At 37.2% G+C, this 19,136-nt stretch overlaps 1 protein-coding gene across 3 annotated transcripts in view; it reads right to left on the bottom strand.

Moving 5' to 3' along the window:
• kat6a (K(lysine) acetyltransferase 6A) overlaps positions 1-19,136 on the bottom strand; it is a 42,660-nt gene that overhangs the window by 9,780 nt on the left and 13,744 nt on the right. For 2 of the 3 annotated variants that reach the window (XM_089130545.1, XM_089130546.1), the window contains exons 3-10: positions 11,238-11,346; positions 8,250-8,365; positions 7,167-7,248; positions 6,859-6,973; positions 6,393-6,754; positions 4,264-4,379; positions 1,811-1,926; positions 1,061-1,202 (exon numbers count right to left, since the gene is read on the bottom strand). In XM_089130545.1, the coding sequence (XP_088986671.1) occupies positions 1,061-1,202; positions 1,811-1,926; positions 4,264-4,379; positions 6,393-6,754; positions 6,859-6,973; positions 7,167-7,248; positions 8,250-8,365; positions 11,238-11,346 (1,158 nt within the window). The remainder of the gene's footprint in view (positions 1-1,060; positions 1,203-1,810; positions 1,927-4,263; positions 4,380-6,392; positions 6,755-6,858; positions 6,974-7,166; positions 7,249-8,249; positions 8,366-11,237; positions 11,347-19,136) is intronic. The other variant, XM_089130547.1, reaches the window with a different exon arrangement.

The raw sequence follows: 19,136 nt of genomic DNA, 5'->3' as shown, positions 1-19,136 counted from the left end.
AGCATAATTCCAGTAAGATTCTCAATTTCTAAATACTAAATGAACATTTTGAAACAAGTCAGACTGGCACAAAACGTGTTCCAAATTAACAGAGGCTATGACAAATTGCACAGCTCCTGTTTTTCCTATCGGCTGAATAACAACCATTTTAGCTTTTTGCAGTGCTGCCACCACAGGTATGCAGCTGAGTCAGGACCAGACCAGGAGCAGCTCTGAAACCTGAGCCTCTAAAACCAACTGACCAAACAAGAAGGCAAGCAGTAACACACCCAACACCAAGTGTTGATTAATGTGGAACATACAGGCAGGGCAGACAGCAGCAGAATAAAGTTGCCAGTCCAGTTTAAGTGCACTAAACATGATTACATTCACACATACTTTAGTTATTAACAAAAAACAACTGCATTGTATAACCATATAACACACTCCTGAAATATTCAGGTTCCCACGTTTGCTGTGAATGGAATAGCAATAAAGGACTAGTTATGAAACATCATACAATATAGCAGCCACTCACTTTGGTTACAGGGGTAATTGACCGCTATCATTAGAATGATACGGATATCGGCAGAGTTTTTAAACTCTGTTCATGTTACAACGTAACCATGTAAGCGCTGTTAATTCTGGCCAGACAGCACTGCTTTAGACAACACCGATACAGATCTGTATGTCTTGTATACACCTAAATGTTCTTTTATAGAAACACAATGGCTGTGGTAAATCACCATAGTGATTCTGAAACAATGAGCGCTTACCACTCTTCATTTATTACCCTGCTGTGCGGCACCATTGCAACACCTCGTAAGGGCAGGAAGTGGGCGGATGTTGTTGCCTGCGCCAGTGTGGGAGTGTGCGTTTCTATCAGTGTAAATGAGATTTCCTTTGTTGGCTCAGCACGTTAAAAAAAAAAAAAAAAAAAAAAAAAACACGTGCAGGTGCATGACTAGTATTGAAAAGCATATGTCTGTGCTGCCCAGGTGTGCATAAACAAAGAGTTGTATGTGCGAGTGTCTGTGTGCATTTGTGGTTTATATCCGGAGTGGAGATTTCTTTTCCTCACCTCAAAAACGGAGACGTCGTCTTTCCTGTAGATCTCGTTGGCAGGCGGGTGGAACCAGCTGCACTTTCGCATGTGCTGGTAGAGAATGCTGCGGCTCTTCATGTAGCGTAGACAGAACTCACAGAGGTAAAGCTTAGGGAGCCTGTCAAATCGAAACAATCACACATCAGATACAGCCCTCGTGCAAGCATTTAAATAAAATCAAAACAGCAAGAGGTTAAGAAGTTTGACACTTTCGTGAGTCACTGTAATAGAGTCAAAATATACATATACGCACACATTAAACCACACTATTATACTATTTATTCATATAAATGTACTTTTTATATTTTCATTTTAGTTTAAGTAATTTTGTTATGTGACTTTTGTTTTATTAATTCTAGTACTTTATACTTTGTATTTCAGCTTTATTTTTTAATAGTTTTAGTTAACAATAACAACACAGCTAAATTGCCATGTTAAATTGACCAATATTAAAATAATATTGGAAATAAGAAAATGTGATCATCCAAGGTTGCTTGTCGGTTTGGATCATGACAAGAAAATACCAATCCATAAAAAGTATGTCAACCAGCAGAGTCTATTGGTGTTGATAGCGATAAATAGCCACATATATTTCAATAAATCAAAATAAATATAATTCTAAATATGCATTTTAAACAAAAAAAGATTAACATGTTGAAGCTGCATTAAACATCATAATGGGATAATTATTTTTTCATGATGATTATGGCACATGTTGTTGGTTACCTGCTGTACTCCTGTGGGTATGGAGAGGAGTACCACGTCTGTATTTCATACTTCCCAAACTCAATAACTGATGGGCATCGCATCTGGGGGTCCGGTGGACCAGTCACTCCGACTTTCTATAACAGTTCAAGAACAAGAAAGTTAAGAAAAAGATACCAGTGGGCACAAACAATTTAGAGACTACTAGGCCACTATGGCATTGGCACCCAGAGCGTCCTGCCACACACAGAAGAGAACAAAGTCACTCTTTTACACAAGAAATGCGTCAAGGCTCTGACTTTTATTCTAATAATCAAGAACAGTTTTTCACAAGCATACCGCTCCCAACTAAAGCCAACAAGGTTATTATTATTATTATCAGCTCTTATCCGCAGACCAACTGGAAATTGAGAGCATCTGCCACTCACCAACCTGCTGACACTCAGTAGTGATCACACACTTTTCTGCTCTGCATCTCAAGAACATATGCAATCCATTTATTCCATATACAAATAAGGGGTAAATCAGCTTGTTGAACCACCGTTCAGATCATGTCATGTTGGTTTTGAAAAAATGTGTATGAATTGTATCGTTTCCATGTTAAAGCAAGTTAGTACTTTAAAGAAACTAACAAAACACAAATGCAAACAATCAAAAGTAAATACAAATATGACCAGGTCTATACTTTATGTATAACAAGTTCTACTAGCAATCAAGTTGCACACGAATCAATGCAAATCTTCATGGTCACATTTAGATTCACTGAATAAAAGAGTTGACCCATGTATCCTTGTTTTGTAATAAATAAGGTTGTGACACCCAATATTTTATATTCCAGTGAAATTGAACAATTCCATTTTCGATACCACAGCTAAAACGCCAAACTAATATACATTTCAATGATTACTAAATACAGGTTAACAGTCATTAATTAAAAAAAGAAGAAATAATTAAACTACAAGCAATTGCACAAATAAATCAAGAACAGAACAAAGATGAAATAATCAGTGCTTTTAAAGTTTTTCAGGTAGGTCCATCATCAGTAGTTTTCAGGTCCAGAAATGTAATAAAGTTAGCAAAATGTTATATTCAAAAAATTATATTCAGTGAAGAGCAGGGAGTAATTTTCGTTTGATTAATTTCCTGTTGTTTGATTGACAGAAATATTAGGCTGCTGTCACTTTAAGATTAATGCAGAGATCTAATAATGACACACATGCGTTCATTCTCGACTGCTTAAGCCAAAATCAAACTCCTTTTACTTGGATACTCGCAAAGGAGGGCATTTTGAGATAAATTTGCGTGAACTTGTCCATTTAGGGTGCAAGCAGACGCGAAAGAATTCATTTCATTATTTGCACACTGTCTTGAGACGCGCAGCTGTGCGCTTCGGGTGAGTGCACACAATTCCAATTTATTTATAAAGCACATAATAACAAAGTTCACCGTAGTGCTACACAAACAAAATATGTATAATATATAAATAATATATTGTTATTAAAACATACATTATTATATATGTATAATATATAAAAATCAATATCAAATTGACCAAATTAAAAAAAAAAAACATTAATTGAAAATAAAAAATTGTGAAGACCACATAAAAAATAAATAAAAATGAAAAACACTATTAATTGCAAATTTTTTTTTCCATACCCAGCCCTAGTTTTTAATAGATAATAAATATTTGCATATGGTGCATATGGTCTAAATGTTATAAAGCAAACAAATTCAGTTTTATCGTCAAACTACAGCATGGTATTCTTTCTTTCTGTCTGCTCAACACAAGCGTGCTGGTTCTTTCTGATGCAGTGTGTGCAAATATGATTGTCTCTTTCTGGGTTAGTGTGTGTTTTCTTCGACTGATGGCCTCAGGCAATCAGAGTGGCTGCTTCTGCTGGGAGCTTCAAATCTCTCACACACACACAAATCAGCCAATCAGTCTACACATGTGCATTTGTGTTTGTGTGTGTATCATTGAAAGAGGCACCAGCTGTCAAGATAATGGAAACTCCAAATCCCCCACATTACATTCTGCAGAGATAAAGGCCTTGACAGCTTCCAAGTCTGCACTAATATAGCAAAAGAATATTCAGTGTCTGCAAACAAGCAGTGGGCACCCCAACCATCAAACATACGATTTGTAGACAAGATCCGGTTTGATTTTTATTGAGGGCTGTCAAAGTTTACACATATATGGATTTAATTAAAAGATGTTGTTGTTTTAAAACGTCATGAATGCATTTTTTTTTTTTTTTGCAACAGTTTCATTCTGTTCTGTGTGATTTCATAAAACTGAGCTGCAGAGCAAGCGTGTCTCTCTCTCTCTCACACACACAGTACCTAGAGGAGCACATTTCTCAGTAAACGGAGAAAGACATTCTTTACAAATTATTTATTAAATTCAGATGGGAGAGTAATTTGCATTTATAAGACTAAATTGTATGATTTTTCCCCCCTCCCTTTCGTACCTGTAGTGCCAGTTCCTGAATGTGCCTGAAGAGCTCCACGTCATTCTCAGTTAGATTTTCATGTCCTGGCAGCTTGTCTTCATCCTCCCGCCAGTTGTCTCCACACTCCTGATTGTCTGTGATCCAAACAGATACCAAGACAGTTGAGATTGAGTGTGCCAAACATTCAGTGTAAGAGTAAAAAAAAAATGACATAACATTATTTATAATAAGTAGGGCTGGGCAACGATTAATCGTGATTAATCGCATCCAAAATAAAAGTTTGTGTTTACATAATATATGTGTGTGTAGTGTGTATAATTATTTTGTATATATAAATACACACACACACATGCATGTATTTATTTAAGAAAAATGTGTTATTAATATATCAAATATTTATATTTATACACACTATTAATTTTGTATAAAAATATATATTAAATTTATACATGCATGTGTGTGTATTTATATATACAAAATAATTATACACACTTCACACACACGTCATATGTTATTATATCAAACTGAATTAATCTTTTTCCGAATCAATTCGTTCATTTCGTTCGTTGAAAGAACCAAATGACACGAAAAAAGATTCATTCATTTTGATAAACGAGTTCGAACAGGAGAGTCACGAACACGCATCACAGAACAGAGCAGCTAATAAAACTTAAACTTTTTTTCTTTTTTTTTAAATGAGCGATCATTTCGCTTGAAAAGACCCCTATTCATCATCTGAAATCATTTAAAGCCCTTTGAACAATTTGCACTGAAACTGTCTTTTGGACCTTGACCCATTTGGTTACCAGTAAAGTCCATTATATGGAGAAAAATCCTGGAATGTTTTCATCAAAAACCTTAATTTCTTTTCGACTGAAGAAAGAAAGACATGGATATCTTGGATTACATGGGGGTGAGTAAATTATCAGTAAAAGCTTTTTTAAAAGTGAACTACTCCTTTAAGTATAAAAAGTGCAAAACTTTGACAAGTGATTTCTTGAAGATTTGATATTTTATAAAAGTGACTATTGTGTGTAAATATAATTTCAAAAGCACAATGTGTGGAAAAAAAAATTGTATTGTAGCATTTCATGTAAAAGCGTCCCACTTTTGATTTTCATCTGCCGTTTGATGTTTCTCATATGCAACAAAAATGGCAGCTCTTATCAGTTGGACAACACCAGTGCAACCTCTAAAAAAACTTAGGGCCAATCCCAATTCTACCCCTTACCCCTTCACTTTCCCCTAGCCCTACCCCTTCGCCTTCCCCTTGACCCTTGAAACAGAGTGGCAATGTGTAGGGGTGAAAATATTCCCCTAAGAAATGGGACACCACTACGCCTCCGTTAAACGTCATTATAAGTCGTCGCTAGCGCCTACGTCACAGGAGATGCGCCGATGTTTATCACAACTTCCAAGATGCCGTCGACAGCTGCAGTTATCTCAGTCGCGTGGGTTACAGCTATTTTCTTGCATTTATCTTGTGAAGTTCGCAGGAAACAACCGAGACGACGAAAATATGTTGCGGGACTATCGTTAGCAAACTATAGTAATTTTAGCGATTTTTTTTTTTTTTAACAAACGTTTCTGTGAAGAAACTGACCGTAAATATGAACACAATATTGAATGTAACATAAAGCAAATCATTGTTTGTCGTTACAATACTTATTAAAGCCACAAATACTTAAATTTATGGGTCTCCTTTGTTGCTTGGGCAGCCAGCCTGGGTTAGCAGTGACACTTCTCATACCCCTTCGTTTGAAGTGTGCTCCCGAAAAATCTTCGTTTGAAGGGCTATCTGGCCCTTCTCCCTAGCCCTCCCCCTCCAACCAAAAGAGAATTGGGACAACCCTACCCCTTCACGTGGACGCGCAAAACGGAGGGGAAGGGGAAAGTGAAGGGGTAAGGGGTAGAATTGGGATTGGCCCTTAGTCACACAGGCAATACAAAATGTTGCAAAATGTGACCCTTTGGTTGCAGTCTAGAGCCCTGCATTGTGCAACTGTTTTCAACATTGATGATAATAATATGCACCAAATCAGCATATCAGAACGATTTCTGAAGAATCATGTGAAGGCTGGCGTGATGGCTACTGAAAATTCAGCTTTGCCATCACATTATGGATATTTAAAAAATAAAAAACTGACCTATCTCACCTGTCCTGTCATCATGCTCGCCCTTGCGATTACTCTTCTTGCGTATTCGATATTGCTGGGAATAGTCCACCACTTCAGCACGAGCTTTCCTCCCATCCGGGGATGGCGTGAAGAACTTGCTGAGAGCGTCAATCAGACCCTTTGTTTTCTTGTTAAAACGCAGGCCACCATGCCCAGAATCTTCTTCTCTGAGAGAGAACAGCATGCGATCGTCACCAGGGTAACCTTCGCATGAGGAGCTCGAGGAAGAGTGTGGGGAGGAGGAGCCTTGTGAACACCGATCAACCCCTCCGGTGCCCCGCCTTCTCCTGCCACGCCCACCACCTCGAAGCTTCTTAAAAGGTCGGCCCGGTCTAAGCACAAGAGAGCTTGTAGTAGTCTTATGAAAACTTCTGCAAATAATTTCAACATAGTTCTGCAATAATGGTCATAAAGAGAATCAAACAGTTTAATATACCTGCCCTTTGGTCGCCCCAGTGGTGCATTGTATCGCCGTTTGATTTGTGCTGCTTTTTCATGTAAGAGCTTTCTTCCCTTTTTTCTTGGCCGACAGATCTGACAGATCCACATGCCTGCGGAGCAGCAATCAAGAATCATTACTTGGAAGTATAATTAGAAAGAAAACTAATTTTTGTGTGAAGGAATTCATCAACACGATATGCCGTTAATAGAGGGATTGTTAAATTAAACATATGAGCCTTAGACACAAATCCACTGATTACACTGTAGTAGAAACAGCCTGCATTTGAGTGTGTGGGCACTCACCTTTTGGCATTCGCATCAGTGGGGGGTCACAACACTCCATGTGGAAACCTCGGTCACAGGAGTCACAGAACAACATGTTATCCTGTAGAATACAAATGCACACAGACAACGACCCCAATTATGAATTTTTGCCATTTTGAATGCTAGGAGTTTGTGACTTTGTGACTTTTCTTTTGAGATCTTCAGTTAAAGAGATGTGATAAGGAATGCAAAACCATGATTAAGTAATAAAAAAAGTAAATTTAAATTTAAACCAAGGCAAGCTTCATGTCAACATTACACAAGAAATTACACCAGAAATCTGTGGTATCAGGACACAATTTTGACAGTGTAGTGCGTCCCAATACTGACTCACTGTTGTACTACACTAGGAATGCACGGTATGACGATATGCATCTTAGTGTATAAAAGGGCTATAATTGAAGATTTTGCTATAATGTGTATTGACACTTTAGAGCGATTAAACGTATAAATGAGCCAAAGAGCAGGACTTTCTTGATGTTAAAAGTGCAATATACCGTGATAAAGAACTCAATGCAGCGCTTGCGCTGACTGACACACATTTAAGCATTGGAATGCAATTTCAGTTCTTTTTCAGGTCTTATTGCACTTGAAAGGTCGAATACACACACAATTGTCAAAATGCTCATCGTAAGGAGTGTTCATGTAAACACAATCAGTTATTTCTCAAATGAAAGGAAACAGTTGGATACAAGTTAAATATGTATCAGTATATAGATATGTGCGTTCTGTCTTAAAGTGACAGCAGCATAATATACCTGCTGCCCTCCGTCATTAATGTTAATCAAACACAGAGAAAATAACTTCCAGAAGTATAAATCAGCCTTTAAGATTTCAAAAGCTGTTCCATTTGAACATTCTATTCTGCTAAAGAATACTGAAAAAGCCCAGTTTCTATACAAATATTCAATATAATAATAAAAAAATTCAGCTCAAAATCATTATTAGATCAAATAAATGCGTTTAATCTTTTTAACCTTTTGAACAGAAGCGTAAATGAGGAGGATGCAGCCTAAACATGCTCTGGCAGCAACAATGAGAAAGACCCTAGAAAAAACCTACTGCATTTTTTCCTTGGTCCTGGCAGCTGCTGCAGGTCTTGCACTCAATACATTGCCACCACAGAGCTTTGACCCGCGCTGTGAGCTCCGGAGAGAACTTCAGACAGGATGGGTGCCCTGAGAAGATAGATTGAAACAACATTAAATAACCTGGAATTAGCCTCATCCCCATAAAAAGACAGACAGTGCCATTCATGCTTTCTACTCTTATCTTGAACCATAATTATTTTTACCTACTTTAAAGGGTTAGTTCACCCAAAAATGAAAATTCTGTCAGTATTTACTCACCCTCATGTTGTTTCAACCCCGTAAGACCTTCGTTCATCTTCGGAACACAAATTAAGATATTTAAGATATTAAGATCGCTCCTGCATACAGTCCATAGGCTTCTTGAGGGACTGGCTCTTGCTGTCCTCGAAAAGTCATTAAAGACATCGTTAAAATAGTCCAAGTGACTACAGGGGCTCAATCTTAAGTTTATCAAACGACGAGAACACTTTCGTGCGCAAAAAAACAACAAAAATAACGGCTTTATTTCAACTATTCACTTCCTTCTCCATGAGCCTGTAAGTCAGTTAACGTAGTGTGATTGCGTAGAGCTACGTCACACGTAGGCTCACTATTGGCCGACGCTGGTCATGTGTGTGTGATGCGTGTGACGTACAATAACAGAAGCTTACGCTATTAAACTAGTAACCTGACTCGCGCAGAGGGAGAAATAAACGAATAGTTGAAATAAAGTCGTTATTTTTGTTGTTTTTTTGCGCACAAAAGTGTTCTCGTCGTTTGATAAACTTAAGATTGTGTCCCTGTAGTCACTTGGACTATTTTAACGATGTCTTTAATGACTTTTCGAGGACAGCAAGAGCCAGTCCCTCAAGAAGCCTATGGACTGTATGCAGGAGCGATCTTAATATCTTAAATATCTTAATTTGTGTTCCGAAGATGAACGAAGGTCTTACGGGGTTGGAACAACATGAGGGTGAGTAAATACTGACAGAATTTTCATTTTTGGGTGAACTAACCCTTTAACATGTTTTATCCAATACATAGATATGTACTGAAATTGGTTAACATACTAGGGCTGTCGCGATAACCGCAATATTGCAGTACCGCGCTTCTGACAAGTAAACCGCAGAGGATTGCACGTAACCGCAGCAACCGCGATATTCATGTTTTTTATAAGGCTTGTTTTGAACTTCATGCATGTGTATTGAATGTTAAACAAGTTCATAATGATAACAACAAGACTGTTTATCTTGGTGATGTGTAGCCTACAGAGGCTTCACACAGACAGTGAATGAGAGAGATCTGCAGAGCGCGTGCGATTACCTGCGTCTGTCTTTGAAGTCGTGAAAAGGTTGCCGTGTCAAAGGAAAGCGAAATATTTGTCGTATCATCATTTTAAGCTTCACGTCACGGTATTTTCCACAAATGCGCGTCAGCAGCAGCGCTGGTCAGCATCCCACAGCGCGAGGAAGCCGCAGAAAATAATATCACAGAGTCACGCATTGAATCAATGCCATATTGGTCTCTAATAAGTGAAGCATCAGCTTCCGCGTTACTCATGCGACGCATTGCTGATCAGCTGAGCCTTGAAAAGTGGAACTCAAAGTTAAAAATAATTAACATCTTGTTTCATTACATCTCTTTTAACGAATCAGCTTCTTTGAACGTGTTCGTTAAATGAACGGTTCAAAGTCCGTTGTCATAACAATATGCGCGCTGAGTGAAAGCCTTTCAATCATGCTTTCAATGCGCATATAGACGCTGTTTAGTTTCGGTTATTGGTTAAATGACCTCCTTTTTGTCCACATCGTAAACTTTATTTATATAGCAACAAATACTTATAAATTAAATAAATAAATAAATTGCGGTAATACCGCGCTATTGAGCCACTCAACATTAACGCAAGGGAAATTCCATAACCGCGACAGCCCTATAACATACCAACATAATATTAGAGGTCAACCGATATAGGATTTTGTTTATACGACAATATTGTGTTTAAAGAAAGGCAAAAAACAGATCATTGTGCCAATACGAATTAATGTGATATGGAATGTGAAAACATACGTTTTGCCATACCCCAAATTTAAGACCTTTTTAAACTTAAAAAAAAAACTGAATACAAGAAGAATACTCTGTATTTTAAAATATAATACAATTATATATTTTTTCGTTTTTTAGTAGATGCCTTTGTCTACTTCCAGCACACTTGGTGTTTTTAATATTTCAAAATAAAATAATATAATATAATTGTTCTAGGGATGATTCTTTGCCAAAACTGAAAGAGGAAACCAAGGCTGAAAACACTAAATGACCGAAAGAAATTATGCCAATTATTAATACCATTGCATTTATGGCTATGATATGACTGTGTACTAACTTTACTAAAATCAAGGCAGTGCAATTGCATAAATTAATACTAAAGTTTCAAAGAACAAATGGCCTACGAAAGGTTTTAAAATTAAAAGTTCTCATAAAAACAACGTGCATTTAGGTCAAGTGCATTTAAAAATTTTCTCTGTAAGACTACTACAAAAAAAGTGCATTCAGAACAAGTGCACCTGCTTAAAGATATAATATTTTCTCTGTAGGCCTTCAACATAATAAGTGTATCAAAACAAAGACTGCCATAGCCAATGTGTTATCTGTAGAACATTAACAACAACAAATGCACCAAGAATTGCAGATGTGCAATAATAAATAATAAATATTTAAACATTAGACATGTCCATTCTACTTCTTGAGGTATTCTTGATGAAGAGAAGCTTCTCTGCTTTATTACTTGAATAAGAACATTCAACTTGGGCATCAGACGTGAATTTGCGTCAAACGCGTGAATGCACGCATAACGGGCCAGACGCTCAATTCGAGTCACATGCATGACCTCTAGACATGCGTAAACGCGTCTTTACATTGACTTAACATTCAAATATTCGTTGCATCCCTAAATTGCTCAAATGAACTTTCAGCCCTTCCTTACCGCTGTTCCCACAGTCTGCACAGGAGATTAGCTCTTCAGGCTTCTTGTCGCGGTTCTGTTCCTTGGTCCCCAAACAGAAACTACAGATGGGTATGGGCTCTGCCACAGGCTGAGAGAGAAAAACAGGAAATAATTTAATAAATAATATGAATATTTAATATTAATACATAAAAGGTAGCAAAAATTAAACCGTGAAACAAAGGTCTGAATATTGTGAAAAAGAGCCCAGCTCAGGACAGCATGGATGAATTGCCCTTTATGAACCATATTAGGGTCTGCTTCATTTAGCTCTGAGCACCTCTCTACAGAGACAGATTTATTATATAGATATAAATATTACAAATTGTGTCCAAACATTTTTTACAGTGTATTTGCCCATTGCAAAACTCATTGCCATGCAGAATAGAGACAAACTGACTTTCACGTAATCTGTCAAGTCCTCCTCTACCAATAAAGATGCAATTCTACATGAATTGAATAAAACAGCCATGAATGAGTATATGTTGGAAATAAAAGCACTGAATTTAATGCTCTCTCTGTTGTCTATGCTCATCATTAGTCTTGCGAAGTCCCGTTCACTCACCAGGTTGATGCTCCAGCTTTTAACACAAGCAACTCATTTTAAACTCCTTAAATTATATCAATATTAACTATATAACTTTTATTTTTCAAAAGAAAACATCAAAATAATTACAGCCCTGTGGAAATTAATTATGTTCTCTGCAAGTGAAGTTTGTAATACAAAAACAGCACTCTGTCAGCAGGTATTTCATAATCTATACGGACAGAAGCATATTAATAATTCTGAAAATATGCCAGAACAGATGATCTCAGTAATTGCATGCATTCACTGTTTTATTTTTCAGACAATGTTTGTTTATTCCAGTGAATATGCCAGCGTGTTCCATTCTCTTAACTCTTTAGCTTAACAAACATCAAACTATTAAAATTGTAGTTTATACTTATTTATGGGGAGTTGATAGACTCCCCTGTCATTTATTCATGTTCTCCATTTGAAAACAGACTTTGTAAATTAATTTTGTTGATATGCATTTTGTTAATATTAATGCTGTTATGCAATAAAGATGCAACTGGGATTATTAAGATACACTAAAGTAGTAATGTTTTTTATTCAGGCGGTTTAGAATCTTTTATGCTTTTTATTTGTTAGGAGTATGTGTACATGCTATATTTGTTACCTGTTTGTTTACCCGATTAATGATTCTATTTAAAAGAGACACTTAGTTACCGTGCACTTTTTTGCAGTCCTTCAGACTATTTATTGATGTAAAGTGTGTTTTGCTTTGCATGCAAGGGAGTGAAATTTCAGAAATTACAGCATTAAAAATGTGTTCAGTTCAGTGCTGCAATGACTGTCAAAAACAGAAATAAACCAACAAATAAATACAGGTTCTGTATATTGGTTATCGGGCACATACACATGAAAATAATTGGTATCTGTAATAAAAATAAAAATAAATCAATATCGGTTGATCTCGAACTCTATTGGGAGTAAGGTGGCATTTGGTGCAAAGTTACTTCAAGTTAGTAAAATGTCTGTAGTGGACCATCGAAATAAAGTGTTACCGAGAGTTTTGATAATCAAAGAGGCTGCAATGGGCATGATCACAGTGATTGTGTGGGCCTAGAGGTGGGATTATTGGCAAGGGGTGGGCACAAAAGCATGTGTTGATGCTTTATTCTAAGCCACACCATCTGACATTTGCTTCTGGAGCAACATTAATCTTTCAGTGTCCAAGAGAGACCCACCCACGATGCAGTATGCATCATACACCACACAAACAGTTGTGAGTGCAAGGAGAAGTTTAAGAAGAGCTGAACGTATATTTCTTTAAAGATATTGTACAACATTATCGCCAATGGAACAGTGCAAATATGAAGATTGATATTATGGTTTTGAATGTGACTCAATCTAATAGGCTATTACGGCAGTAGCTGTAAAGAAAGACACAATGGTATTAGACTGGAAGTGTGTTCATATAGCTTTCTTGACTGGCTAGTAAGAAATGGCAGATTTAGGCTGGGGGAAAAAAAAGGTCAGTGCGCATATGAGGGTGTATCTTTGGTGTGTGTGTGTGTGTGTAGGTCCAGGCAGGGAGGAGAGAGGACCGTGTGATTTATTGGGTTCATTTTCCTCTGACTCAGGTCCACACGCATCCATACTCAAAGGGTGGGACTCTAAGAAAGAAAACCAAACCCTTACATACAGCTATCTTGTTGTATATATGCACATTTGTTTATATCTTAGTAAACTATAGAAATTATTGTGCATGTCACATTGGGCGTTTGTGCGCCGCTCTGGCGCTCATGCCGGAGTTTAAGGTGGATGAACTAAAAGGGACCAAAACTCTAAATTCACCACATAGTGCAAGAATCTGATTGGCTGGTATAAAAAAATAAAGTAAAAAAAAAACCACACACACAAACAAAATCTTGTTTAAAACCCTGGGGTTTTGTAAGATTTTTGTTTGTTTGTTTTCGAAACAAGTCTCTTATGCTCACCAAGGTGGCATTTATTTGATAAATACAATAAAAGCATATTTAAGTGCTTTATGTTTCCATTTTAATATATTTTACAAAGTAATTTATTCTTGTGAGAGCAGACATGATTTTTAGCAGACTAAGATTTAGTAGATTATTAAACCAGTTTGAAGGGTCACATGGTGTTGAAAACAGCTATCTTACTAAATGTCTTTTTACAAATGATTTTTTTTTTCGATTTCTTTGATGGAAAGAAACAGCCTTTATTTGAAATAGAAATATTTGTCAACATTATAAAAGTGTTTACTGTCACTTTTGATCAATTTAATGCATACTTACTGAATCAATTAATTTCTTACAAAAAAAACAAAACATTTTACTGACCCCAAACTTTTGAACAGTAATACTATTATTACTACTACACACACAACTTAGGACAGTGCTAGATAATAGTTTTTGTTCAGAACAAGTCAGGACAAGTAGCAAACCTAGGCAGTTCGCAGACACACCTTGAGTTCACACAACAACTCTTTCATTCTTCAAAAAGAGACCAGTAAAACAACTTAGATGAGAAGAGCAAACACAGAGCAAAATTAAAGCACAGCTGCCATGCAGCAGAGCAGACCACCACAGGAAATCTAAAAATATTTCATGTAGGAGAGAAAAATTATTCTTACAGAAGCTCATCTGACAGGACAAAAGCCGCCCCCTCACACACACGCACCAGTCTGGCAGTTTTTCCCCATTCTAATGAAGCCTTCAATTTCCTCTTAATGTACACAAAGCTGAGTGCATGTTGTACGTGGGCAATCAGACACTGGAAACCTGAATGAGTAGATGGGGATACAACAGGAATGGCAGCGGGTAAGAACAAAACCTACTGTCCTTGTCTCTGGCTCGGTCAAGGTTCTCATTAACATGTGAAACTCATTTCTGCATTCGTGCAGCCCCCTACCCATCACCCACAAACCCCTGTGCAAGAACCTCACTGATCAATGTGCAGGGGGAGACAGCTGGAAACACTCGCACACACTAAAAAACACAACCAAACACAAACAAGTGAGAGAAAGGAACTGAAAGAAAACAACAAGAGGGCAGAGACGTGCAGATGCAACAATACTGTCAAACGACAAAGCAGACGCTCACGGTCTCCGCATACAACCAAAATAACACGTCTTTTGGATGGGAATATGGGGTGTTCTCAGCCTTGACCTTAAGTTTTTTAATTGTCATACATGGTAGTAGACAACATTTTTTGTCTTAGATACTCCCATACCCGCCCGCAACAGTAAGACAGAAGTACCCCTTCTTCATCAACATCAAATCTGAAATGTTGACATAATTTGTATTATTAGTAACTTAATAAAATGATTCGAACTTCAAAACTTCAAACAATTGTAACGATACTGTGAGCGAAAAATAGACACCATTCAACAGATAGATAGTAGAATCTAGTGTTGTCACGGTACCAAAATTTCAGTATTCGGTACCAATACCAGTAAAAATTCACGGTTCTCGGTACCAATTTCGGTACCAAAGCTTAGTTTAAATTTACATATATTTAAGTGTTTATCACGGTTACAAGTATGGAAACTGTACATATGTATTATAAACACTTTAGAAAAAAATTAGATAAAATGACCTAAAATAAACAATAGTATACACGAACACATTTTTAAAGTTGTTTGTAAAGTTCTAATCCGTTAACATTTATTTAATGCACAATGAATGAAGTGAACAAACATGAACAATCAAGTGTTTCTATTAAATAACATTTACAAACATTAATCAATGTTGTAAAAATATATTGTTCACTCAATGTGTTGATGTGAAGTAGCTAATGTTGATAAATGGTATCTTATTGTAGCATTACCAAACTATAGGCTACAGGAGAAAAAACATGTTTTATTTGATTTGACTGTACTTTTATTTAATCTAAAACTGCATTCATATTTAATTTTGAAAAGGCTTTTTAAAACTGCTGAGTTATAAAGGCAAGAATACGCCTAGAACTGGCACTGACATTAAATGACATAAATAGGGATGCATCGATACTAATACCAGTACTCTGGTGTCGGTTGGATACTACTGTGCTCATGTACTCGTAAAACTACCCCGAAAGCACTTTAGAGGCCGTTCACATATCGCACGTGTTTTTTTTTTATTATATTTTTGCGCGTGCTTATTCTTTCCAAAGCGCTTGCTCTCACGCGGCGTCTGTCGTTGCTATGCAACGAGTTTTTATTATGAGCGCGCTTGCCTCGCGCCTATATTTGAAATTGCGAATTTGCATGTAATCGGCCTCTTATGGCAACGTGACATTAGCCTAATCCAAAATATTTCCATATGTGGCTCTTTCCTCCTTTCGTGTAAACAAGTGGATTCAGAGAGAGAGAGCATATCAGCAATATGAAGAGGACGCAACTGTGCACCTTTCAGACAGCGCGTCTAGAACTGGATTAACCTGGTATTCGGTACCTAGAAAAGCTGGTACCGTAAAATTTTTTTTTTTTTAGTACCGACTTGGTTCCGAAGTACCGAGTTTTTTGACAACACTAGTAGAATCACGTTTTTTCGTTTATTCAAATAGAGATTACGATTCTCCCACGATTCTAAAGCCCGGAACACACCAAGCCGACGGTCGGCCGTTGGGCAGTTCTTGTGCGTCGGCCAACTAAGTTTCCTCGGTGTGTTCCGCACTGTTCCGTGCCGTCAGCTAAAAACAGTCAGGAATAAAGAAAGCGTTTAGCGGGATTGATATTCAAAACGGTAAGCACACGCTGCTTTGTTTACGGTGTGTATCTGCAGCCGGCAGCGTCGGTTTTCCTTTTTGAATGACGAATATAGACTAATATATCTCTAGTCGGCTGTAGTTCTCTCAGTGTGTTCAAGTGCAGCTTTTTACCCCAACGAGAGCGGACGAGAGGAGACAATACGGTCGCTTTTCATTAGCGCTAGTTCGTCGGCATCGCCTTGGTGTGTTCAGGGCTTTAAGAGACTGATAAACAAATAAACAAATGCCGCTTTTCCACTGCTGATACGGCTCGGTACTGCTCAGTACATTTCGGCTCGCTTCGCTTTTCCACTGTGTGGTATGACTCTGCACGGCTTGGTTCGCTTTAGCTCGGTTGCTTTTCCACTGCAGTTAGTACCGCTTTAAAGTGGGTGGGATTAGTTTAAAAGCAGTGATTACAATGGTGGCTGTTACTGGCTATTTAAATCTAGCGGGTTTGGTTTCTCGCATCGCAAATACAATGACGTTGGTAGAGACGATTCTGTCTGACCAATCAGTGATCTGCAGTCTTTCACGTCACATTTTAGTACAGGTACAGTTTTCTGTGTTTTCAGTTTTTCTTTTCCCAGTATTTCTGTGATGATTTGAATTATTTTAACAGCAATAATGACAATGTGTGGTTGAAAAGTTGTTTGTAAAGCCGTTTCATAGGCTACATGAAAACTGCTCTCTCTTGGTTAGCAGCAGTGCCAACAGAGATCTAAATGCTCGCTGTGATCACAGGCTACTTGTCAAAGGTTTAATTCAAATGGCTGAATCGTTGTCGTTTAGTATTAAGATGGTGTGGATGTTTGAAGCGATACTGCAATCTTTTAATGATTAATCATGCAGCTCTAATAGACAGACTTTCTTTAAACAGATTTCCTCTCTTTCTAAAAGACCTTTCACAGTAACACAAACAATAAAACACCTTTCAGATTGGGTGCAACTGCCAAAATGCCTCCTGCTGACTTGAGAAGCAATGAGAAATGAAGGCCATTGGTTGATATCAAGTCAGGGTGGCTTCACAAATAGAAGAGCCAAACAAGTCATCATATTATAAACCATCCCTGATAGACCATCTAAAATAAGGGATTCAGATTTGGAGGTCATGCTAGTGACACCAATGACATGCACTGTAGTTGCATACACATCTAACAGCAGGGAGCAATGAAGCAGTGCTAAATAATGGTCAACCTTGTAAAGCTCAGGTCCATCATGGGACATAATGACCATACGAGGGGTCATGAAAGAGTCAACGTGAGGAGATGCAGTCGCACACAAAGCAAGGTGGAAATTAAGGTTTAAGTAGGTTTAAATTAAGGCTTCTGCATAGTTGTGAAATATTTAGCTCCATATTACAAATACAAAACCATCCCAGCACAATCCACACTTTCTATTTTCTTAAACCGCCACAAGAATATTTTCCAGCATTGTTGTTTCTGTCCTCACTAAAAGCAGCAACACTGTACAAAGCAAAAAAAAACAAAAACAACAACAAACAACCGGAATAATAGTTTAATACACAACATGCCTAGATGTTAAACTATTGAGAGAGCATGTGTCAGCTGATAACTGTGCATTTTGGCTGATAAAAGAGATCATCCAAAATCTACCAACAGCCTTGTCAACAACAAATTTGATTTATTTTGAATAAAGAGCAAATATTGTGCATCAAATGTGTTCATTGAATTTACTTAATTCTTTATTGCTATCCGTACACCTCCTTACCAGATAATTAATTTCCAAATGCATCAGCATTAACTTAACAATACAAAAAAAAATAAAACCAATGAAAATTCATTACATACAGAGAAACTATTAAATCAAAGCGTGTTTAGGAAACACAGTCCATAACCACTCTGATGCTCTAATGCCTCAATAACCTTTATAGAGGATGATAGTATTTAATGGTTATCACACAAGTCCTATAAACCTCTTTACATTCCAGCAACGTTTATGGTCAACTCGTGCCATGCCAGAGCAGTCAGGACAAAGGGGCCAACACTGATTATCTTCCAATCCAGACACATAATCAATCTACAGGGCAATTTTCTATGCATGTCCCTTGTATTCTCTACAACTTCACTTTGAAACAAGAAAAAGGTGGAAAAAGTACACATTTATATGTGCTGATGGGTTTGAGGGGTGCAGGTCATTACAACAATGCTGTTCAGAGTATAAAATAGGAATATGAACTCAGAAATTAAAGTTATACATATCACCTCAAATTTGTGTGTTTATTAAATATTTTGGGATACTCGGATTATGCTTTCAGCTCCTATTTAACAACACTTAAATCAATTCTGCATATTTTCCAACAAAATCACTGAATGTATTATTCAGATCTGCAAATTGCATCGTATTGTGAAGTTTAGATATTTAATATAGCATTGATTATGGTAAACCCAGAAGGTCACACATTTGAGCTGCCATGTTTATTAATAAATTGAAAATAAAACATCAAACAAAATAAAAATGTCCATTTTATGCATGGGGAAGAATACCAAATCCAAGCCTATTCAAGTCCACTGATGGCTTTGTTTGTAGTATCATCATGATATCAGTATCGTGTGTTGAACCAAATCCTGACATGAATATATACTGTTACAAACCCTTTCCTA

The sequence above is a fragment of the Pimephales promelas genome, chromosome 4, assembly GCF_988280905.1.
Source record: "Pimephales promelas chromosome 4, fPimPro1.hap1.1, whole genome shotgun sequence".
In the NCBI taxonomy this organism is placed as follows: domain Eukaryota; kingdom Metazoa; phylum Chordata; class Actinopteri; order Cypriniformes; family Leuciscidae; genus Pimephales; species Pimephales promelas.
The sequence above is the reverse complement of the archived record's forward strand: the minus strand, read 5'-3'. Positions and strand labels throughout refer to the sequence as shown.